General features: G+C 38.9%; 1 protein-coding gene across 1 annotated transcript; it reads right to left on the bottom strand.

Annotated features, from left to right (window-relative positions):
* On the bottom strand, nucleotides 1-23,460 carry unm_sa1614 (un-named sa1614). The gene is made up of 29 exons (XM_072381586.1): nucleotides 23,081-23,460; nucleotides 22,688-22,839; nucleotides 19,185-19,257; nucleotides 18,963-19,108; nucleotides 18,036-18,110; nucleotides 17,854-17,903; nucleotides 17,519-17,648; nucleotides 17,288-17,373; nucleotides 17,113-17,188; nucleotides 15,001-15,081; nucleotides 14,830-14,927; nucleotides 13,763-13,832; nucleotides 12,532-12,619; nucleotides 12,229-12,277; nucleotides 11,468-11,640; nucleotides 11,085-11,218; nucleotides 10,506-10,597; nucleotides 10,239-10,425; nucleotides 9,623-9,708; nucleotides 9,408-9,523; nucleotides 8,997-9,064; nucleotides 8,568-8,675; nucleotides 7,394-7,673; nucleotides 6,444-6,620; nucleotides 6,300-6,363; nucleotides 5,062-5,105; nucleotides 3,409-3,563; nucleotides 2,599-2,724; nucleotides 1-2,488 (listed from the first exon to the last, which is right to left on the bottom strand). Exons 2-29 carry the CDS (start codon nucleotides 22,811-22,813, stop codon nucleotides 2,414-2,416), a joined length of 3,033 nt encoding a protein of 1,010 aa, XP_072237687.1. The 5' UTR covers nucleotides 22,814-22,839; nucleotides 23,081-23,460; the 3' UTR covers nucleotides 1-2,413.
* Between the last annotated feature and the right edge of the window lie 1,916 nt (nucleotides 23,461-25,376).

Here is a 25,376-nt window from a genome sequence, read left to right as displayed (position 1 = left end):
TTGCTGTGTTGCCAGAGGCCTTAGTTTAATATGAAACATCTGGTGGAGGTTTTAAATGTTTTCATTCACTTTAACACTTTGCTTTGTCCTGGAAAACTCCTGAACTCCTGCCAGTAAACTGGGAAATGATCCAGTCTAACATTTGATGAGGATCTCATGAGCGTGCCATAAACCTGAGTTCAGCCTCTTAATGACAGAGTTAGAGGCCTTGCTGAGTCCTGAGCTGGATTTAACATCCGGATTCAAGCATTTACTATTGACAGGCCAAGTTGTTGTGTACAGTTTTAACTTTCTCACACTTACAAAAAAAATATATATATATGTTTGTTGTGATTTTAAATCCAAAGTTGTGCTCATCAAATTCCCTGCTGCTTGGGAATGTAGAGTTTATTTACATCAGGGATGCAGGAAAGTACAGATTAAGATTAACCAATCAGTTTCTGCCTAAACAACGTGTGTATGTCTGTTCAGCTTTAATTCAGCTCATCGTGTTCAGATGGTGACTCTGATAAAAGGGTCGGTGTAACTTTAACTTGCTGAGCATCAGCTCATGTGTAGATGCCAAACAGACAGGAGCACTGTGATATTTGAACCGAAACCACAGAAAACATGATCCCACCACTGTAATTTTAAATTAAATAAAGAATTGAAACAAAACAAGAGTTGTTTTTCTTTTATAAAAGTGGTAATGTTGAAACAATCGCGGTTAGATGGTAAAAAGTTCTGCTGGAAGGTTTTACGTCTGTAAAAGTTATGGCAGTGCATTTTCTGCCAGTGTCATCAAAAAACAGCTTGTTATAACATGCTATTTAACACATCAAACTAAATCTCAAGTTCTACTAAGTCAATGTGACAATATGCTGCATACATTGGCAAGTTATTTGATGTCAATTATTGTGACGCTGTTAAACAATCATGAGAAACTCAAAGATCTTTTAAGTTCTTAGGAGTATGACAGGTCAACGACATGATTTTATGATGCTGTTCAACTTACATTTCCTTATTAACATGTAATGTTACAATAAGCATCTTATGAAGGTCTTTAAACATCAGTTCAAAAACTTCAACCTGCATTCAGTTGAGCACCACATATAGATAGATTATACAGCTGAATGCCATTTTTAGGTAAGAAGTTTTGGTTTGATGATGATTAGTGTTGCTACATATGGTCTATGGAGTCTTTCATTAGTTTCTTGTTGGTAATTTCTGTTGAATTCTGGTAAAAACACTCGTAGTTGTAACATTATTGATAGTCTGTTCTGCAGACAAGCTATGGAGGTGGAATGTAATGTTGAACATAAGAAACAACATTTACCTCTTATGTTCGGAGTTTAATACCAACCGAAGCCCTTTGAAAGATATAAAGCTGTAACTTTTACAGAATGCTCTTCAACTGATTTATTTTACTTTAATGTGAGTGAACCTTATGAGGAGCAGTACAGTCCTCTTCCATCCGTGTTTATAACACGGATATATGTAGAGTTTTCTTGTTGAAATGATGATTTTGTTATGTGGTCGTGAGAAAAACATTCGATTATAATATGAAGAATTGGAATATTTTAACAAGACTCTGAGTAAACAACATTTTTTGTGACGGGAGGCAGCAACAAGCTGCTGTGCTTCCTCATTGAGGTGTTGTGATATGTTGGGACCCAAAGGCAGCTGGAAGCATCAGATGTGCCTCATCTCAGGCTTCGCCTCCTCTAAAGTTCATTTACAGACCTGGAAACATTTGAAGTCTGGTCCATGTCTTTTTTCATGTCAATCCTGTAACTGAATTTAGAGCTTTGGTCTTCAGTATCCCAGAATCCTCTGGAAGGGAAGCCTGAAATGCGGCAGCATTTGCTGGTATTGTATTTCACAGAATCAGTCACATGAAATAAATTCAGATAAATAAACTAGAATGAAAAAAGTAGTCCATCTTAATGTCAAATTAATAGCCCACGAAACTTGAACTAACTTCATGTAATCTGTGTGCTTAAGTATTTTTTTTTTCATTTTAAATAAATAAATACATAAATAATGGCATTAGAAACATGAGCCTCAGGTCATAGCTGATCTGTCTGTGTGAGGCCGTCTCCTTGGCAACATTACCTGACCTGAGCCACATAAAAATAACTAGTAGCCTAGAGTCCTCATGCAGAGGTAAGCCATAATGTTCCCATGGTAACAGAAGGCATGAGAAATGTCGGTTGCTGTGACAACAGTGGCTGGACCGTGATCATGTGAACTTTCAGGATGCCAGAGGTGCACCCTCTGATTCTAGGGAGGTTGAGTCGGACCCAATCAGAGAGCCTGACCTGCACTGAGATCAAGTCTTGCCGTTCTCCTGAGCTTCAGGTTCAGGTGTGATCTGGATTTGGGCTGGCCTGGAGTGGAGCTGGTTCCTGGTCCGGTCCGGTCCAGGTTCACATCAGTCAGTGAGTAGCTGGACAAAGGAGGACGGAAACAAGCCTCTCTGGTCTGGTTCATCCTCTATGTAACCATGCTACACACACGAAGGATAAGCGCATATATTTACATCTGTGTATTTCACTCAGAATAAGGTCCGAAATATTTCAATTTCTATAAGGTTACCAAAGTGATGGTGATACGCACCCACCAGTCGCTGTCCTCCTGTCCCAGGACCACCAGCATTTGGCCCTCAGAGAAACTCAGCTCATCATGGTGGTCGGCCTGGCAGTCGTACAGCGCCTGAGCCCGCCGACTGGCTGATCCCCGAGGCTGATGGACGTTATCAGAAGATACCAAAAACGTCAATGCTAACATTATTAGAAACACAGGCTACGCTATGTCACATGAAAAAGTGTGCAGGACAAATTTCCTTCAAATTAAGGGAATTCTAGGGAAACCTAAAAATAATTTTCATTCATTCTTATGCTGAACATCTATCTAATTCTAGAAGGTAATGTTAATTTATCTAATAGTAGTATATCATATGAATCAACTGAATATATGTGTTGTACACAAGCCATATGGATTGCGCTGTATGCACTTTTCATCCATTTCTATTTATTTTGTAGGTTTTATACTTACTCTTTGTATTATGTCTTCATATTATTTTCTACGATTTATTTACATTTTCTCATCAGATGTGTCGGCTGTGATTTCATTCTTACTCATTATTGCTCTGATGGGAAGGACACATCTGGTTATAGGTCTATATCAAAAATATATTTCTTCCATGAAATTCCCAAACTCTTAAAGCAGTTGTATAAGATCATCTAAACAATCTCTTACGATTTTACTTAAATAGAGCGAATACACATCTTGGAATATGTTAACTTTCTCTTAATCAGCAAAATAAGTTGCTTGGAAAGTCGATTCCATTTGACCACAGAGAACTTCTTTATCAAATTCAATATTAAAACTCATGACAGATGTTTTTTTCTTTTTTGAAGATCTCACCAATGATCTGCGAGGAAGGGGCTGAGGGGCGGGGCCTCTGTTGTCATTTTCAAAGCTCTGAGAGCGGTGATTGGTGGGAGACACAGTGGGCGGAGCTTTACCGACCGGGTTCAGGAAGTAGCAAGAACTGCTGTCACTTTCTCCTCGTCGAAAACCTCAAAGAAAAAATCATTGTGAATTCTTCAGGTTATTGTAAGTAAAACTATAGCTCAGAGAAACTAAAGTTATTTTAGAATCAAATAACTTTTGTGTGAAGAAGGCTGGATTCATGTTTAAGCAACATGTTTAAGCTCAACAAGGTGATTTCATGTATTCACACTGAGAAAAAGCTGAATAATAATTTAATCATTAAGAACTGCAGCTATAAACAAATAAGGATCTGACTGAACCCACGGCAACTTTAGGTAAAAAATTTAAATGAATGCACGGGATTGTGGGGACATAGAAAACCCTTCAGAATTAGAAATTAAGGCGAGTGAAATGATTTGAACTTGTACAACTGGGTTACATACAGTTTAAAACATATAAGATTCACATATAAAGGATGGAAGTGACCAATTAATCACTGTATGTATTTAATTAATTATGATCATAGAGTGAATGATTGCTGAAGTTGGGTCACAACAGCTGTAATAAATGAGCATTTCCTAAACTCTTCGTATCAAATGAAAGCAGCAGAATCAGCGTAAAAAACAAACAATGCTCAAACAGGAGATTAAAACCTTATCTGGATTCCTTCAGGCTGCCTGTACATCTCACAATAACAGGGACACTTCAGCAACATGCCCTCTGGGCACATACTCTGTGGGATGATTTTTATCTGGAAAAACTTGTTTTAATCAATGGAAAAAAATCTAAAAGTTTGTTTGTTCAACATTGTTCACGTGTACAAGCATGCATGAGCATCCAGAGAGACTGCACTCTTTAACACTGTGATACTACTATATTCTCACACAGCTGCTCGCTACTGTATTGGTTCTAAAATGTTGGATAGTTAATCTTTAAACAGATTTGGTGTTGAATGCTTATGTGACTCCACAGTTTGGATGTGTTCAGTGTTGTTAAACATTGTAGAAAAATGATAAAAATAAAGAAAACCCTTGGTGTTTTCAACCTTTTGACTTTTGCTGTATATGTAGAATAATGTAATTTTGTTTAAAAGCAACAATAAAAAAGGGGAAAGGTAGTAATAATGTAAAAGAAAATGGGAAACATCACATGAACTTTTGAGCTTGTTTTGTCTATGAAAGCTGTAAGTTCAGGGAACAGTTTTGCTTTCAGGTTACAGCGAAAGCAAACTCAAATGAGGACAGTGGAATCCAGATCACACCTGAACCTGAAGCTCAGGAGAACGACAAGACTTGATCACAGTGCAGGTCAGGCTCTCTGATTGGGTCCGACTCCAAGTAGCCTGAAGTATCACAGTTTAAGTAATTAAGTAAACTGAATAAAGACAGTAATCAGTCTCTTAATTTCTATATTCATTATTTGTTTCTAGGATTGGATTGAAAAGTACAGCTGATGATCAGATTCTTTTCTGCTCCTGCACTGCTCACTGTTCAGAGCGAGAGTTCTCGCTGTCAGCGAACATTTGTCACAGATTGACCTGATAGTTTCAACAGACTCGAGAAGATGTTTCTGGACAGGAAGTACCTCTGTCAGGTCGTTCAGTCAGCGAGCTGAGAGGGGAAGCCGGCCTGGAGAGACAGAGACAGACAGAAAGGCAGAGATGGAGGAGTCAGGTTTACCGACTCAATACTTCCAACCAGTAGAGGTCAGTGCAGTCTCAGTTCAGCCGTAAGAGAGCTGCTCGAGCCTCTTTTAGAAAATTAGATCAAACTCTGAATAACCATGATTGAAATGTTTAAATCAAAGACACTTACATCAGTAGGAAATGTTTTACCTGTTTGTTGCATTAAATTTAGTTTTGAGAGTTGGAAATTTCAAGGAATTAATTTCTTTTTTTCAATTTAATTATTGTTACACAGCTTGTAACGACATCAACAAGAGTGTGTGAATCAGTGGTTCCTGCCAAGTTTAAAATCTTTTGCAAATTGTATCAATAGTATGGATTCATTAAATCAATTGATGCAAGTATGTAGAGACATCTGAAGCCTATATTTATATAAAAATATTACAAAGATATATTTAAAGGGTTGTTTTTCCAAAAAAAAGAAAGTCAATTTAGATTTAATAATTTTGAAAAAGGTTGCAATGTGTAACATTTAGGGTGATCAAATGCTAGAAATGCTGTATAATATTCATAATTTTGTAGAATTGCAGAAGCTCAGCATATTTCTTCACCTCAAATTGACTTTACTGCCTTTTTTGAGCTCCAACTGCTTTAAGATAGACTGAAGCAAAGTGGGAAATTGAATCTAAATTCTTTTTAATGCTGCATCATCCAGACTAAAGAAAGATGGCCCCTTCTCTTCATGTGAGGCGACGGATGTCTCACTAATGCTGGCAGGACCAGCGCTCCGCTTCAGTAATCGTAACTTCATTATGTTGTGTTGTTGTGCCCTTCTATTTGATATCTAACTCTTGTTGTGGTGTGTCTGTATGCTGACTGTGTTATTTCTCTGAATATTTCATGTTCTCTGACTTTGATAGAAAAAGAGATTGAAATCTCATGGAAATGATTAAACAAACTAAATAAAGTTAATGAATATGACTAAAAACTAACTGAATATTGATATGAAAAAGCCACTGAGGATGATATTAGGAAGTTTTCGTCATACCGTATGGAGTTTAAAGTCCACACTGTTTTACACGTTGGCCAACAAGACATCACTGATCCAACTATTAGTCCCGTTCCCCCTCTTCAAGCATGTGTTTCTAAGCTTGTCTTTGTGTTAAAATGCAGTGGGCTTTATGTCTGAGATACTCACACACACTTCTTGAAGGAGGAGTCTGGACCGCTGTAGATCCTGGGACTGGTTGGCAGCCCATAATCTGCACACACACACACACACACACAGTTAATCACAGTGTTACCATGACAGTTTAATTGCAGTGTGTCTCTCAGATATTACCGTGCTTATTAGACTCAGAGCAGGTCCTCTTGTGTCGGATGGCGATGGGAGGGGGAGGGGTCGTCTTTCTGTTTCCTGTCAGGGGGAAGAAAACCTCACCCTCTTCATCTTCTTCTTCTTCTTCCCTTACTCCATCCCCTCCAGCAGGAGGAGGAGGAGGAGGAGGAACACTGGGAGCTGGGAAGTAAAAGGGGTCAGAGAGTGATTTCTGATTCTTATTTTCAGATGAGAACACATGTGTCAGGTTTTACTGTATTTGCTCTTTTCCTGCTTGTTCCTCTTTTAATTTGTTGTTGGTTCTAGCTCAAAGCTTCACCGCAGATGTACCTGCTAAAACGAATTAGGACACTCACATTTGCTAAATAAAATTTTTTGATTAAATCAGTTGCTGCAGATGTGAAGGTTTTATCTCTCCATGCTGGCGCGGCTCCCAATGACAACCATAAGGGAAAATCCTTCTGTTTTCTCGTGATTAAACAATAATTACAAAAACTGGTTATCACAAAAAATATATTATTTCCTGTGCAGGGATAGCAACATGCTTCTACTTATCTTGACAAAAGCTTTTTATTTCATAATAATTAACTCCTGATCATCAGATAAGATCATAAAAGAATAAATCAATCACCTCCCACATGTTTTCTCTCTTTATAGCAGTTATTATCAAACGCTTCAGTGTTTTCAGTTAATAAGAGAATGAAATCAGCCTTCATATTCTCAGTTGAGTGATGGGTATTGATGGGCATAATTCTTTGGAAATGTACATATACATTAAAGTGTTTTAACAGGCTGTATTTAGCAAACAACCTTTAATCATTCACGTAATAATTCAAGTTTGGTTATCAATTAGTTTATTCGGGAAGTTCTAGAAGGATAGAGCAAGTAGGAGTGAACTAAAAGTTGAGGAATAGTTTTGTCTTAAATAAAACACGCTCTGGATCTGAGTTCACCTTTGACCCGGGGTGGCAGCGGGGGAGCAGGGGAGGATGGCGGAGGAGGAGGAGGGCTGGGGGCGGAGCCAGAAGGACGGCTGTGAAGCTCCATGGCCATAGCCAGCCTCCTCCCGACACTGAGAAGACCTCCACCTGGTGCTCCAGAGGAGGTTGGAGCTAAAGAGGTGGACGAGGAGGTGGACTGATTGAAGATGAAAGGACGAGAGGAGAAGGAGAAGGAGGGCGTGAAGGCAGAGGACGATGAGGATGAGCAGCGCTCCTTCTTCACAGGACCGTTCTGAAACAAGTGATGGTAGTTAACCAGTTAGAGTCGTCCCTCACACCAATAAAAGTCCCTATGAAGCAGCCAGCACAGCACCCATTGTCTGTGCATATTTCCTGTTTCACAAAAAATATGAAAGTAAAGGAGGCAGTGCCTGGACTCCTGTGAAGGAGAACTTTCCACATTTTGAATCTACGTGGAAAAAGAGTTTTAAAAAAACATACTTCTCTCAATTTGTGCTCTGTTTCACAGCAGACGGTGTATTCTTCATTAAAAACACTGTATTAAGAGTATTAAGAGAACCTGAAAGAGGGAGATCAATTCTGGAATCGATCACCGATCTTATGACTGGCAAACGACTGCTCCATTTTCTCCATGTCAACTTGTGATCAATGTAAATCCAATGAGGCATAAAGATTTTTTCAGTGGTATATCATGGGATTCTTGTTCTTTACTAATAGAATTCTAGTTTTTTAAGAAGTCTGTTTCAAGTTGAAGGAGACTTTAAACCCACGTGAGTAATATAAAAGTAATGGAGAGCCAATCTATATCTCTTAGAAATAAATTAAAGGTTAAAAGGATAAAAGGTTATTTGGTAGTTGACATTTGGTAGTGGTACATTCAACCACCTTTAGCTATTCCTCAGGGTCAAAATCAGAAATTAATCAAAGATAACAAATCTATGGTAATGAAGGACTCATTCTGAAATCAAGCAATTATTGTCATGACTGACACAATATCTACATAATATGCTCTCTTCAGATCTCAAGAATGCCAACTCAGTTAGAAAACACAATAGGTGACGTCACAGCAGAGATGTGTTGAGACAGCCGAGTGTGGAGGCTCTGTCCCTGAAAACAGATGGAATCACGCACTTTAATTCAGCAGGCACTTAATTCCCATGGTTACCTTGTCATCAAAGTCGTCATCACTGTCGTACAGATCGTCGTGACGAAGCCTCCACTCATATTCCACATGGACGTGATGGTCAAACTGGTTGGACTGAGCCTTCTGCAGCTGCATACACACAACAGTCAGTTATTTGTTTTTATAGGAAAATGGAAGCAGCAGCATCTCATCTGACATTAGAAAAATGTTCTTTTCCTTCATCAATTTTTTTCAAACTTGTTTCGTGTATTTGCTATTCCAGTTGTACTTTTTTCTGCTTCTCTTGCTTCTCGAGTGCTTTTTTCTTAAATTACTCTTTCCAGTTGAACCATCTTGAACTCAGATTGTCAATCAGTTATCAGTAAAGCACATTTAATCACTTTAAGATGAACAACAACAGTAAAGTTTTATTGATAGAAATGATTGGCTCAATCAGAGCGAAGACCTCACCAGTTCCTCGCAGTGGCTGTGCTTCAACCGGCGGCTCACGTCCAGAGCAGTTTCTCCTAACTCGTTCTCTGAAACACACAAACAATTCAGATTTACATCATCAACACAATGTGTGTTTAACATGTGTGAAGTCTTTCTAAAAATCTCATTCCTTTTATCCTAACTTTCTCCAAGATGTCCTCATTTTTTAAAATTCTCAATTTTGAAATTTGAATATTTAAAAAAATAGAACATTTATTTTCTAAATAAATCTTAAATGTTGCTTTTAAGAAATACCCAAGCTTTTCAACAAGACCATAAAAATAAATGCTTCCACAAAAATATCTTCACTTCTTCAGAAAAAAAGACTTATAAAAGTGAAATTTAGGTATCAGGGATGTACGGTGCGGCAATGAAATGTCAGTATATTACTGATGTGCATGTTGGCTCGGACTCTCAGCAGCAGCTTCACACAGTCGCTCTTGTTGTGCAGGCAGCTGTAATGCAGCGCCGTGTTCCCCGCTGACGTTTGCACGTCCACATTGGAGCTGAAAAAATTCAAACATTAGTAAAATAAAGTAAACACGCAGGTGTAAACATCAACACACACTGAGATGTGACAACATCATACATCATGGCAGACTGACCAGTTCTGAGCCAGGAAGTCCAGGATGTGAAGTGACATCCGGTCAGCCAATAGGACGGCTAAATGGAGTGCAGTCTCACCTTTTTCCTGTTGGCATGGAAACAAACTGCTGACTGTACTTTACTCTATTAAAGATGTTTACCATTGTATAGAGATGTGTGTGTACCTTTATTCTTAAATATGTATGTGCCTCTGTGTGTACATCTAATTGTGCATTTGTATTCATGTGCGAGTGTCTCTTTGAACACCTGTGAATACACCTGTGTGCAGCTGTGTTTACCTCAGTATATTTGTATAATTTTCTCATGTGTATGTTTTTACTTTTATGTGTGCGTATACCTGTGTGTGAATCTTTGTTTCATGTACAAATACGCCTTGATGCATATACATGTATATATGTATTCTTCTCTATGCATGCAACTGCCTGTGTGTGTGTATACCTGCCTATATACACTTTTATATGTTTGTTTTTCGATGTGCATTAAGTATATACATGCATATAATGTGTATATTTGTACTGTACGCATGTGTTTGTACAATTATATGTGTGTATACACACACCATTCAATAGTTTTGATACACCGACTGATAGAAAATGGATGAGTGTATGTGTATACCTGTATGTGTGTGTGCAGTGGCTGGCTAAGCTCCGCCCTCTGAGCGTACAGCTGGATCAGACTGTAGATGTCGCAGCTCTTGGTCGCCTCCTGCAGGCCGACTCGAAGCACTGCAGCAGAATTGTGGCTCCGCCTCACAAAATGAACATCCTGATACTTTGACAAGATGAAGTCTTTGCGCTCCGTCCTGCACATCATAAAATATCTTATTCACTAAATATTAACTTTTTTCTATATTAAAAACCTCAAGGTGAGTGTCCGTCTCACATGTGGCTGTGCTGAGAGGGCTTCAGTGATGGACTAAGCAGATTTGCCTCCAGTATTTCATTAAATCCAGAGTTCCCAACGTTCCTGGCCAACTGCAAGAGACAGATAACCAGAGTTTATATCTGTACCTGCTAAACTAATTTCATGAGGTGGGAAATGTTGGAGGGGAAGAAAATCCCAAATCCAAATCCCTACAAATTCAAGGCTGCCTGATTTACAAAATGTAACTCATTAAGTTAAAGGGTAATCCATCACCAACCTGGGTTTAGTTAAGTGGACTCAAGAGATCACAGAGTTACCTTCTAAAGAGGCTACGTACCAGAGCTGTGAAGAATAATGATTAATTGAATCTGTCTCTGGTTTATTTAGTAACAGTCTAATTATATTTGAATCCTTTTCAGATGTCTGACAGCAGCCAAACATAGTGTCATGTCTGAATGTGCACTCCTGTGTTCTTCACCAATGATTTATGAAAGCATGATTATTTCATTTACAATGTTAGACTTTATAAATGAGATAATAGTTCCACCAGCCTGAGTATGTGATAGATTAGGTTAAAAGTTTAACGGTCTTACTTACCAGCAGGTCTGAAGTCCCCAGACTATCCAGGCTCAAGGACTGGATCCTGGAGACGTGGACCCCCATCTCCCTGTGGATACCTGAACATTCAATACAGGTCAGGATCCCCAGGTTTGTTGAAAGCCATCCAGGATCTTCAGACAGAGACGATTCTCAAATTAAGAGCTTACAATGAAAATGATTTTTTTTCAGATGACTAATGAATAAATCCAGCACCCATTTTAAAATCCATTTAGACTTATTTTAGGGCTGTTGTGGTCGTTTTTTTTTATTGGAGAGCTGTAAATATTTTTTTGGTCTTAAGTTGAGCGTGGTCAGACAAATGTGGGCAAGCAAATAAATGAAAGAAAAGATACACTGATCGATCGGTTAATGGAGATTACCTGGAGCTCCGCAGTCACAGCAGTTGTTGTTTCCTGGCATCCGGCGAATGTCGTCAGTGATGGCTCGAGTCAGGTCCTCCACACTGCTTTCTCCACCTCCTCCCTCTGTCCTCCCTCCATCCAGGGCCATGCTCAGAGCCTCCTGCTTACTGTTACTGAGCACTGAGATCCATCTGAACACAAACAGCACCATTATTGCTTTGTTCTCATCTTCAGAGGATTATACTCCATTATCATTATGAGATTCATAAAAAAACAGCATAATCAGAGATATCTTCCTGTTTTTCCCTATGCATTATTTTTCCTCATCAAAAGCTCCAACATTAACAAACATGCAACTCAAAGCCTGAGTTTCAAATATGAGCTGAGACGACATCAGTGAGTATGTTTATGGCACATCTCCAGCGGCTCTGCTCAAAAAAATGCATGAAAATGCAGCCTTTTTGGTTTACTGGATAGCATCGTGGTTCCAAGAATTGTGATTAGAACCAGATCAAGAACTGGAGTGAATTTGATGGGAAAGGGGTGTCTGAAATTCAGTGGTGATGAGTTACTGTTGGCTCTGACTTCCAGCCACAAGCAGAGATGAGGAGCAGCCTCATTTCATTTCAGTTTGACAGAAAATAACACTCAAGTTAAATCTTTTGGGCAAATATTTTCAGTTTTTATCTTAACTGTTTTTCTTTCTTTTTATATTGCCATCAATGCTCTCTATGAGACAGCTTTAGATGTGTAGAACAAGTAACGATGTTCTGACTCACGCCACACACTCGGTGTCATCCTCAGCCAGGAAATGGTAGGTTCGGTTATCTGGAGGACAAATAAGTTTAATTATTGTATAGCATATACATTCATGTGTTTTTTTTTTGTTTAATGTCAATATATATAGATACTGTTTTCATAGTCTGATCAAGAGAATGGAAAAAAGAGAATTTAAGTGAATGTGTGTTTCACTTTAATCTGGAAATGAAGAAACACACTAGTCTGGGATATCGTACAGTATAAAGTTACTTAACTTCTCTTTCGCACTTAAGTATTTATCTCTGTGTGCAAATGTGTCTTACGAGAGATGAGGTCGAAGCATTTCTTGTCTTCAACACTTGGTTTAACCTGACAGGTGAGCAGGTTGAGCCTGGTAGGAGGTTTATTAGGCTGATAGAAAAAGAAAATGGTGGAAAAAGTTCAGTTAATCACAGCATTCATGGAAATAAAAACTTATATGAATCACAGTACTAAATCCTACATGATAAAGGAACAGCTAACAAATAAATAAAGCTAACAAACATAGGGGCCCTTATATAACAACATTTGACCAAAACGTTGTAACCCTGGTTGATTTAGCAACATCTGGGATTATTGGTGCTAATCTATGTGCAGGTGTGTTTTAATGCAAAAGTAAAGCTAAACATATTGTTGTATTTAGCAGACTGACAAAAATGAATGCAACTGCTGTATTTGCTGTAACTGCCTGCATTATTCCAGATTGACCAACATAAAAGAAAATGTTTGAAAACAGACATTTTGGATAAGCATCTCTTATTGTGGTAAAATCCTAACCTGTTCCTTCATTATTTTATTTTGACTGCTGGACACAAGATATCGGAATGGACCAAATGAATTACTTTAATCTTGAATAAACACGAAAGTGATCAAACCCAGCAGTGATGATCTCAGTGTATCTGATACGAAAAAAGAGAGATACATCTAAAAAGTTTTACATAAAAGACGAATTCTCAATAACTGGTGTTATATGAGTTCTTAATACAGTTGTTACAATAACAAGAATAATTCTCCAAACATTCACATGTTTTATCTTGTATCTCATTGCTTCTCCTTTTTCTTCTGTGTTTAATTAGATTGTGATGACTACATCATGAATAACGTTAGGAAATATGAAGCTTTTTCACACTAATTTGGGCTTCTTTGTAAGGTTTTATCTTGTTTGTAACCCAAATATGATATCCTTCATAACACTGTTTTCCTCTATGACTGCTTGGTTATTTGTGACTGGCCTAAAACCACTTAGCTCATCCGTGTCTGGGTGCTTTTATACGTGTGGACTTTAAAACAACATTTTATAGTAACGTAATCGTAAAAACTCTAAACTGCTCTAAACTCTTTACTTCAATGTGTTCCTGGAGGTTCTATCTCTTTAAAAGTTTGGCCTTTTCCATGCATCTGAGATTAAAATTGTGAATTACATTTGTGAAAATCAGAAAAATACAACTTTAAAGATAAAGATCAGAGGTCACAGCAACCGTGCATACACACACACACACACACACACACACTTACTGTAGCATGTGCTATGGTCAGGTAACAGTTGTGAACTGAACATTTCCTTTTCTGCCACATTTTCCTCAATCTGAAACAGAGGCACACACAGTTTTAGTATTACTAATTGTTGAAGGTTTTAATTTGTGTATATATCTATCTTTATGAAGACCAGTTGGAGTTTTGAACCTTGGGCATGTGGACATTATTTTCAATCCAAAGACTTTGACCAGATTTGACTTTTTACAGATCTATGAGGGCTGATTTTAGAGTTAGCTTACTGCCAATGTGTTAGGACTGAAATGTGACAGTTTTTAGCTGGACCCAAATGCACACGACACAGGCGGTAGAAAACAGGCCAGTGGAAAAACAAACATAACTTAGTAGATTTTAAGAAAAGTAAACAAACATGCAGATGGTAGACGCAGCTTTGTTGAAAGCCACGCAAATACCCAAAGAGCAAACGCAGTGCAAGAAGGCAGGACTGAGAGGAGAAGATTTATTTAGTGTCTACTCATTTACTCTATGCATACCTAAATATAGCTGCTTATACATACAGTATATGTGCTCATGCTTTGCCAGGCGCTGCAGTCATTCATCTTACAGTGTTTCATGTATTTTCAGGTGTTTTCAGTGTACAGAGACAATTGTTCCCTGACTTTAGCCTTCAAGGTTAATTCCTCCCAGGCAAAGCAAATATACTACAATGGATGACAGTTGTGGAAAACTACTGAATTCAGAGGATTCTCCCTCTTAACATTTCAGAACTCACGCAAATACAAATAAAAAGCAAATACATCAGATGTGTGAAAATGTCACATTTACATTAAGTGTTGTAGTTTCTCAGTGGATAATCATCTTTGATGAACAACATTGAGGATGCATTTTTCAGCTTAATGTGGCTGTGATTTAGTCATTTTTGACTTCATAATCTCTTATAATTTCCAAAGTTTTCAAATAATTGTAGGTGGGTAGTGAATTCACAGTATCATTCTTATAAAGTTGGTGCTTCAATCAATCATGTTTCACATTAAATTACAAATCAAATACAATCAGCGTTTGTATTTGAGGTTAGTTTGTGTTTTTACCCATCACTCTTCTTGTAGAGGAATCCCGTTCTCTCTGTTCCGTACTGTTTGTCTCCCAGCAGCTGATGCATACTGTACACCTGCTTCGGTAAAGAGTCCTTCACACACATAAAACACATTAATCTCATGTTGAACAGTCATATAATGTTAGTCAGCATCAGTGTCTCTGACCTGCTCTGTGTGGACGACCGGCCTCAGCTGATCTCTGAGAGCACACAGATGTCGCTTCTCCTCTTCCTGACGCTGTTTCACCTGCACACACACAAACAGCTCATCATCAGCCTTAAATTGATATGCACCGATCCATTTTCTATACGCACTTAATCCAGCTCAGGGTCACGGGGGGCCTGAGCCTAAGCCAGCTGCCATTGGCCGAGAGGCAGGGTACACCGCGGACAGGACGCCAGTCCATCAAAGGGCCACACAGAGACAAACAAGACAAACAACCACCAACAGTCACACCCACACTCAGATACAGAACGGCCCCCAGCCGGGATTCGAACCAGGAACCCTCTTCCTTAAATTGATATGAGGTGCAAAATAGATACTGTTTCAAATAAAGTCTGGACACTGTGTAAAATGTAAATTAAAGCAAGATGCATGATTCGCAAATCTCATAAACCAATATGAGATTTAGTTGGATGCTGCAGATCCAATGTTGATTTATGACATTTGCAAATCATTGCTTTCTGTTTCTACTTATATTTTACACAAATGAACATAGAAAACATGAAATGTTGAAAGTGAGACATTTTACTATTTCATAAAAACATTATCTCATCTTGAATTTGATGATAGCAACATGTCTCAAAAATGTTGGAATGGGGGCAACAAAAGGCTGCAAAACAAAGTACTAAAAACGAACAGCTGTGGGAACATGTTACAAATAATTGGTAACATGATAGAAAGTAAAAAGAGCACCTTAAAAGTCTCTCAGAAGTAAAGATGAGGTTTAGCAATCTTCAAAAATGTCTACAATGTGTAGAGAAATTTCAGAATAATGTTATTTTACGTAAAACTGCAAAGACCTTGAATATTCTACCATCTAAATGACATATCATCAAAAGACTGTAGGAAGAATGTAGAAAGATATCTCTGTGCACAAAAGACACAGCTAAAAAAATCTATATTGGATGATTGTGATCTTCGAGCCCTCAGGAGGCAAAAGCAAGCATGACTCCTTCATGGAAATCACTGCATGGGCTCAGGAGCGCCTCCAGAAATCATTGTCTGTGAACACAGTTCACTGTGCCATCCACAAATGCAGGTTAAAGCTCTACCACAATAACAAGAAGCCATATGGGAACATGACCCAGAAATGCCACCATCTTCTCCGGGCCATTTAAAATAAAAGAAAAAGATTTTAAAAGAAAAAATTTAAAAGAAAAACTGTTCTCTGGTCAGACGACTCAAAATTTGAAATTCTTTTTGGAATCACGAATCTCCAGTCTGCAGAGGGGAGGGACCATTCAGTTTGTTATCAGCACACACTTCTAAAAGCCTGAATCTCTGATGGTAAGGGTTGGCATTTCTGCCTTTGGAAATGGCTACTTGCACATCTGGAAGGTATATGCTGGTTTTACAGCAACATATTTTCCTATCAAGATGACGTCTTTCAGGGAAGGCCTTCCATATTTCAGCAAGACAATGATAAGCAACAGGTGCTGAATTGGTCTGCCTGAAGTCCAGACCTTTCACCAGTCAAAAACGTTTGGCTCATCATAAAATGCAGAATATGACAAAGATGAGCAGCTAGAGTCCTAAATTAGACATGGATCAAACAACATTCCCGACGATCCCGGACATTTACAGACTGTTCCTAAAAGAAGAGGGGATACTACACAGTAGTAAACATGGCCCTGTCCCAAATTTGTTGCCATCAAATCCAAGACAAGTTAATATTTTCCATATGTTTTCCATATATTTCACAATTTTAATGCACTTTATCCGTAATCTTAACATTGCCAGTTGAGCTTTCATTAGCTAATGAGTGTCAGTCCTCCAATCAACAAGGCAAGAGGGCAACATGTACACTTGCTAATGTCAAGAAGTTTCTTGAATCCAACCTAAATTATGTTTTCAAGCCTTTCATTTCTGTTTGTCTTTCATGTAAATAAGGAGCCAACAAATGGCTTTCTGAGAACTACTTGTGCATTAGCTTATATTTTGTCAAATCAACTAATTTTAACTATCAATTTATTCTAACAGCAAGAAAGCAAACTCTACAAAAAATGATTCCAAAAGCCTGCCATTGCCTTCTTCAGGCCGCAGCAAATATTGTACCGTGGTCAGCACTCCATTCAGCTCCTCAATGTACTGCTTCAACTTCTGATTGGTGGAGACGCATTCCTGCAAGAAACTAGACACACAAATACATGGTAAAGATGCAAAAAATGCATATTGTCATGAATGAACTGCCTGGATATTTGTTACTGTTAGAGTGTGTGTGGGTTCATACTTGTTGTGACTGTGGTAGTGTTTGATGAGGTTCTGCAGCAAGTCGACTCCTCTCTTCGTCTTTATCTCATTTACCTTAATGAGATACTGAGACAGATAGAGGGACGGAGGAGTTCATTTAGTGGACAGAAAGAAGGCTGCACATTTTGCAAAGGTAAGTTATTGAGGAGCAGGAAAAAAACAGATGAAAAGGGAGGAAGGATGACAAACAGGAAGAGGTAGAGTCACTGACTTCGCACATGCTCAGTTGGAAGGACCGCCTCTCCTTCTCGAGCTCTTCTGCGATTTCTCCTCCACTCACTTCGCTCCTCACCATCCCATACTGTCGTGCTAACTCCCTCTTCTCCTTCTCCACCTGCTTGCTGAACACACATATTCTGAATTATTAATCTGAACACTGCCAGTTTTACCAGCTCCCTGCTGCTGACAAGAGCTTATCCAGGTTTCTGAGTTATGCAGTAAGGGCTTTTTACAAGCACAAACATGCAAAAAGAATGCCCTAAAACCATTATGGAAGATATGTGTGATCATTTAAACTCTCAAATGATTCATGCATTCACAACTCACAATCTGCTTTCATAGTCTCTCCAAGCTCTGTCAAAAGGTTTCTTCAAATCCTACAGAGGAGGAAACGAACATCTTTACTGAACCCTTTTCTGAAGATCTCTTCCTATTCTTCAGGTGTTACACAATGTAAACACAAATAATCAATATGATCCACTCAGTATGAAAGCAGCAAAAGTCCTCACCCCCTTCACCTCCCTCAGGTCTCCTTTAACCAGAGAATCCAGGAAGAAGTTGATGTTGTGGAGCATGCTCTTTAACTGCACACACAAGCACATGTCATTACAGGCCTTACATGTCGCTTTACGCTATTTTAATAACATGCTAAACATAATGTTCATTTTTAAGCATCTGATTAACAAAAAACATTTAGGTACTTCTAGCAAAACAACACTCATTTAAAGATACAATACAAAAGGACTTAAAGGCAAAGGGTCTTGGAATATCTAAGAGCATGTGGTTGGTCGACCTCAGTGTTCTAGTTTAACCTCTTCAACCCCAGAGCCTCCGGTATCGGGAGCAGGAGGGGAAAATCCGGTTTGATCTTATGAATTCTCACAAGTGATAGCTTTATTTTGATACCAAGATGGTTTACACAGAGTTTGTAACTGTAGAGAAATCCTCAATTCATTTTGGGCATTTAATTTTCAAGCAGGAACCCCAGAAAGAGTCCTGGGGCTGAAGGTTAAACATGTAAAAGTTCCTTTGGATCTGCTGACACCAGCACATTTAGAGCCTTGAAAACCATCAATAAAATCTTAAAGTTGATCCTACAATGAACAGGAAGCAAATACAGAGAGGCCACCATTATATAACATACCGTTGTTATATGATCATGTTTTCTGGAGACTGCTAAAAGATTAGCAGCTACATTTTGTACCATTTACAGAGGATGAAAAAATTACTGATCCGAGAGGAAACAAAGGCATTTATTAACCATATTTTCCACCATCTCTAGGCCAGAGATAAGGCTGTACCTTGGCTAAAGGTCCTGCAAGAAACTTACAGTCTTACAGTCTGTGAGTTGTAGATTGCAATAAAACCTGTGGCTCTTATCAGGTATCAAGTGTTGTGACCCTTAACCTCTGTGATGTCATGCTACTCTCACTCACCAGGTTCTTCATGGGAGAGAGGAGATCTTTAGAAAAGTCGGCCAGGCGGCAGAAGGCAGAGCCAACCTCCATCTCTCCGTTTGAGTGACAGTTGACAGAGAGCTTCTCCATCGAGTTTATGTACTGCTCCAGGTGAGACACGTGGTCTGATAAAGAGAGGGAGTTCGTTAAGGGACTGATGTAATTGCACGGGCATTTGTGTGTACATGCATGTGTCTTTACCTTGCCCTGACATGTACTTGGCTTTTGCAGCTTTCTTCATCTTCTGCAGCACCAACCGGTCACTGTCCAGAGCCTGAACAACCACACGCATTAATCATATATGTGTTATCTGCCGCACGCATGTGTGTTTGTGTTTCTAAAGGGAAGTGACAGTAATTCATCTGCTGACTCAACACACACGCAGAGGGCAAGCTTTGTTATCTGACAATAGACGGCTACATTCCTGTGTGTGTAAACCATCATCTCATCAGTCAGTCTCCACATGAAGCAGCTCAGGTTTGGATGTTGCTGTTTTAAACTGAAGCTTTGGGTTTGAAAGATGAGGAGATAAAGAAATGTCTGTCCTCAGAGCTTTTTGCCTCATACAGCAGCTCCTACTGAGATGTCTGTCTTTCCTTCTTATTTATCTGTGTGTCTGAGCACATGCGTTTTTCTTATCACGTCAAAAGGAAAGCAATCATGGGGCAAATTACTACGTCAACAAAAATTGAAATCATCAGACAAGTGAAGATGGCAGCTTCCAGTGTTCCTGTGGTTGTGCTCCTCACAAATTAGCAGATATTTAAGTTGTCTTTAACAGTAAACACTACCAAATAAAGTAAAATCACATGAACATCTGCCTAATAACAATGAGTCTTGGTTATTTTACAGCAAAATTGGACGTTTGAGGGTTAAAAATACTGTTAGTTCAATACTAAACCTATCAGCTGTAGATCTTTCACAACTCAGTGTTTCATTTCCTTTAAAGCACGCTTTGTTGGGAAACATACAATGTTTGATTGATTTTATAAGCTCTCTGTATGCCAGATTCTCTCAAAGATAATGCTTACCGGTAGCTTTTTCAAATGTCAAATTTTCTGAAGTAGTAACTATAACTTGGAAATTGACATGATTGCTACACACAGTACAATATGATATGAGTGCAGCAATGTTCCTGTTTTACAGAAAGCAACTTGTCATAGCAGAAAAAGCAAATGTTAATAGACATTGAAATTGTCTTCATCTTAAGTAGCTAGTATTCACCCCTGCACGTGTTAATTTATTCAAGGATGAGCTGCTTGGACTCTTCATTTGTTTAATGTTACCAATATCAAATCATTGAAAAAAGAAATGAAACTTTCATAAAGTATTTGATGGGAATAAACAATTTAGCTGATGTGATGTCATGTAACCAAAACAAGGTTTTATGCATGAAACATTTTGTCATAAAAGCTGTCATTTACAACTTCTCAGCCCTCCTTAAATGCAGCACCAGTATGCCAGCTGCAGATTAACGAGCATCCTTATCAACAATCACCTCTCTGGCTTCACTTCGTAACCATTAAATAACATAACAAAGAATAATAATGGTGTGTAATCTGTTGTCATGGTAACATATGCCACTTTTGTTTGGGGGAGAGGTGGGGGGCACGGGGGCAGTTTGAGTCTGTTTTTCAGGCCATTCTTCAGGTCAGTAGCTCCACTGGGGTGGAGGGAGGGGGGGACCTGCTGCCTGCTGGTTTACAGAGGTTCGCCATCCAAATACACAGACCTCACACAGCAGCAGAGCAGCTACAAAAACTGTTTACAAAGATTAACTGGCTAACTAACAGAAAATAAACAAGCAGAAATAAAGGAAATCTGCTCTATCTGACCAGAAACTCTCACAGTGAAGTAAATCTGGAGACACTTTCACTGTGGCTCTAAAATTAAAGCATTTTATCAACTTGCTTGTCATTTAAATTTCCACAATCTTTGTTAATATATCTAAGTTAGCTCCAACCAGTCAGAAGATGGTGGAGACGTCTTCCAAACAGTGACAAATGCTTGGATTGGGGAGGTTTTTATTCATCATTATATTTTATTGAATAGATGTTTTTTAATTAAAAAACTACACTTTTTATTGCAAACTTTGTGCTGACAATAAAGTGTTCACCTCATATAAATGAGTCTCTTGAACCTGAGAATAAAAACAAATTCACTTTGTGTCACATATTAAAAAAACAAGCTGCACTTTGGGCAAATCAAAAGTTTATCTTTCCAATCCTTAATTCATTTGTTTAAAAGGAGAGATGAAATCTTATTTGAGAGACATGGTCTCCATAAATGGGGATATTCCAACAACATATTCCCACAAAAAATAAACAATATTTCCATATTTTTTGGACATTCTTGGCAGTTACATCCAAGACCAGATGAATGTCGATATTTGTCAATCACCAAAGCCAAATCTGGTTAGTCAAGTGCCTTAAATTAGAAATCATGTATTTTTCAATCATCCGAAAAGTTGTTCCATTCAACCAAATGACATCTAACAAGATTTACAATCAATACTTTTTAAAATAACAAAAATTCAACCCTCTGCCTGATGAATATCGCCTGCTTTGCTTTCATCAAAAGAGGCGGATATTATGTTACCTTGAATGCTTACAATGTATTCAGCTCCAAGTGGTCCCTTTATTTGAATAACTGGCCGAGATTTCGACCATTGAGGATGAGCAATGTTCTGCGTTGCACACTCAGCATTTGGACTGTTGCTTTTACAGTAAATGGAGCTCGTGATTTTAACAAGAATATGTGCAAATGACTCATGAAATCAAAGACTTTAGAAAAGCTTTCCAATTATGAAGGAGTGAAAACCACAAAGGGGGGTTTCACACTCATGTATCACTATTAACAACATCATTCCTTTTTGATAAATCAAGTGTCCCCCCTCACTTTCCCTGTGCTGAAATCAGCAGTCAACTCGCAGCAATCCCAAGCAAACTATTTGATCTATTTCATACATAGATAAGCTATAGTTTACCCTTGTGGTTTGCCAATTGCCAATTCTTATTTTACATATGAAGAGTGTGTTTAGTCTATTCCTAATACACAACTATCAAGCTGGAGTGATAAACTGACCAAAAATCAAATTTAATAATATGTGCATCTTGGCAGTAGCCATTCTGCAGATATGTTCCCTTCTAACATTATTTAGGTTTTGCAGATGTTTATCAGCAACCCTGCACATGCATACAGATGTTCCTTGCTGATTAGGCTGATTGTGGCAGAGCTGTAGTAAGCTGTTGCATGATGTCACCATACTCCATGCACCAAGAAGACTAGTACATGTATCGCTGTTCCATCCTGGCAGCTGCAGCACAATCCTGAGAGGAGCTGGATTCATATAAAACAAGCAGTATTACAGATGTGTTAACGATGTGCGGGGATTCGGAGTTGCTCACCAGTGAGAAATTAAAATAATTTGTTGGAGAAAGGGTGAAAACTGTTTATAGCAGTAAATTCAACACTTAACTATACACAAAGAACAGGGGGACAGGTACAGTGTCTGGTTGTAAAGGGGGCCACAGTAGCTCATTTAACCTAGTCAGACCGGGCAGTTTGACCATTAATCACTCCTTTAGTATATGTAGGTTCATTTCATTCATCAGATAAATGTGTCGTGCTGAGCCTGCCTGAATGACACTGCTGCCACTAAATGACTACTCCCCACCCTCTCACCTCCCTCTCTCAGGACTGACCTCCTCCAGCAGGTAGACGGTGTTCCTGCAGCTCATCATCTTGGAGGTGAAGGAAGAGGTGGTGGGGGAACTCCAGTCCTCCTGAACCTCCTGCACGAACTCCGACACCGATACGCACTCCGGCATGGTGCTCCTCTCTCCCCCGGTACACACTGGACAGGACCCGGGACAGACAAACGCAGTCCGGGACAAACAGTTCGGCTCCACACAAAGACCTTGGACACCAGCCGCAACGCACAGAGTCACTAGTTATATATGAATAAATTAAATATCAATAATCATTTAAATATCTACTACACGAAGGTGACAAAACCCATCAACATCGTGTCCACTCTTCCACGGTCACATGAAGAAAATTAAGCATTAACAGAGATGTCTACTGTAATTAAAGACCTGCTCAGTGATTCTTCCGTCAGTGTGGCTGAACCGCAGCATCAAGCGCCTCTTTTCTCCGAACAAAAGATGACTCAGTCCAGCATTAAATTCAACCCCAGCAGAGAAAACTTCACCAAAACCCTCAAATTAAAACGATGCCGGTTCGCTGGCGTATTAAAACTAACGACCCTCCCACTGGCGGCCGTCCTCACTCAAAAAAATGATCCACAAACGCGCCCGGCGGTTCTGCCGGCTGACAAAGAGCGGAGGTTCTGAGCGGAGAACCGGACCCACCGGACACCGGGACCGGATTCAGATGAAATAATAATACCGGTCACTGCTTTCCTGCACAGCCACAGCGTCATGTCTATTCAACACCAGCCCATTTTCTTTTTTGCTGCTTTTGCTTCTTTATTAAACCGCATGGAGATGCGCGTTCACGGTGTACAGCGGCGGAGCCCTGTGGCGCGGTGGCGCGCACTGCTGACCGAGCCCAGAGGTACGCTGGGTAGACTCAGACACACCAGCTTCTTTATAATAAATGACCAACTTTATAGTGCGTTTAGAGATGTAATAGTAAACGTAATAGTTCGCTTAGGTCTCTTGTTTTGCTCTGATTTAATCTGAATGTATTCTTTTTACTGTGCGTTGTAATTAATAAATTAGCCTCTTTACAATAAAATTTCTTTTTTTTTAATTGATTATCATAATCCTCTTACAGATACGCATGTGTATTGTAAAGCACAGCAGTGTAAACAAGTCCACGAGCTGATTGTTATTTGAAGTAATTATTTTTCACAGTTGGTTTCAGCAATACAGTGATGAGATCAAGAAAGTTCCAGGTTTTCTAAGGGCCTAAAAAGGGTTCTTAGGATTAGATAAACACAACCTCAGACTTCTTGAACAATGGCCTTCCAACCAATGAAGACCAAAGTGGAGATGTTTGGCCACAAAACACAAAGGTGGTGAAAACCAAACTCTACATATCAGCAAAAATGCTTTATACCAAAAGTGGTGGAAGGAGGATGACTTGCTTGGTAAACAGGACCTGGACACCTTACAGTTAATGAGTTGATCATGAACTCGTGAAGCCATCTGCAAGACAGCTAAAGCTTGGCTGGAACTGTGACAACAGGACAATGATCCCAAACACAGCTACAAATTAACAAAAGAATGTCTGAAAAAGAATCAGTGTGTTGTACTGGTTCAAAGTCCAGACCTCAGCCTGACTGATATGCTGTGTTGGAACCTTAAGGAAGGTGTGTATAGAAAAATATCTGCAAACCTCAGTGAACTGAACCAACATCGTGAGAAACAGTGGGCCAAAATCCCTCCACAACCATGTGAGTGACTGAAAAACCTTTTGATAGAACTAGAAAAAAATAAAAAGTCCACTTAGGACAGTTGATTCAATCTTTTGAGGAATATATGCAAAATAAATCTTTAAAAAAAACACTAAGAAATTCCAGACATTTAATTTTGGACTGAAGTGGTCATCCTCACAGTCATCCTTCTAGTCTCAGAGGAAATAATCAGAGTTGACTTCTGTACTGTAAACAAATCATTTGTAACTTCCTGTTACACAGATAGAAGATGAGGGTGAAGTCTGACGGCAGAGTACTGCTTTCCACTTAATTCTTCGGATCTCTCTACAGAACAAGAAAGGGTCAGCATGCCAAAGAGATCTCGTGGTTGTATCAGTGATGGATGGATTAAGATGGAGTGCCTTGTAGAGCAATTATGCTTGTGTCAAATAGTGGCCTTTTATGGTAGTTTCCTGTGAAGTACCCCAGCAAGCAAGGCAGTATGATGAAGCGCCAATAGGCGAAGAAGTGGCTTATTATTTGTCCTTGTAATACAATGAGATGGATGTTGTGTGTGGGTGCCCTACAACAGAATTATATTAATAAAGATTTAATTCCCCAAGTTCAACATGTTAAAGAGAACTAGATGCCCTTTTAGTGAAATATAAAGTACAGTTAGAGAATATGAGAAAAGGTGATTCAACAATCAGCGCCCTTTCACTGAACAAAACACATGGTGAAGTGTCCTCAGTGAAGGCCATGAGATGTGATGATGGTCATCATCAGGGATGCACCACCTGAGCCGATACTGATGTTAAAGTTAAAAAGATACTGACTGATTTGTAATCTATTTTCACTTTAATACTACTGAAACACCGGCATTGTAAAAAAAATAACTGGAGAGATTAAATCATTTCAGCCCCTAGTTACTCTAACTTCAAACAAGCACAAATTCATTCATACAAATGTATCAGAAAATGCTTCAACATCAAATTTTACAATGAAAAAAT

This window comes from Leuresthes tenuis, unplaced genomic scaffold (assembly GCF_036924035.1).
Source record: "Leuresthes tenuis unplaced genomic scaffold, fLeuTen1.0.hap1 SCAF_3, whole genome shotgun sequence".
In the NCBI taxonomy this organism is placed as follows: domain Eukaryota; kingdom Metazoa; phylum Chordata; class Actinopteri; order Atheriniformes; family Atherinopsidae; genus Leuresthes; species Leuresthes tenuis.
Note: the sequence above shows the minus strand (reverse complement) of the source record. Positions and strands in the feature narration are given on the sequence as shown.

What these genes read in the sequence shown, in the direction of transcription:
- unm_sa1614 (XM_072381586.1), bottom strand. Translation starts at nt 22,813, where the DNA reads ATGCCGGAGTGCGTATCGGTGTCGGAGTTCGTGCAGGAGGTTCAGGAG. An exon ending in TGAATGGAGTGCTGACCACG is followed by an intron (nt 15,082 to 17,112) that starts GTACAATATTTG and finishes GTGTGTGTGCAG; the next exon opens with GTGAAACAGCGTCAGGAAGA. An exon ending in ACAGCCACTGCGAGGAACTG is followed by an intron (nt 8,676 to 8,996) that starts GTGAGGTCTTCG and finishes GTGTGTATGCAG; the next exon opens with CTGCAGAAGGCTCAGTCCAA.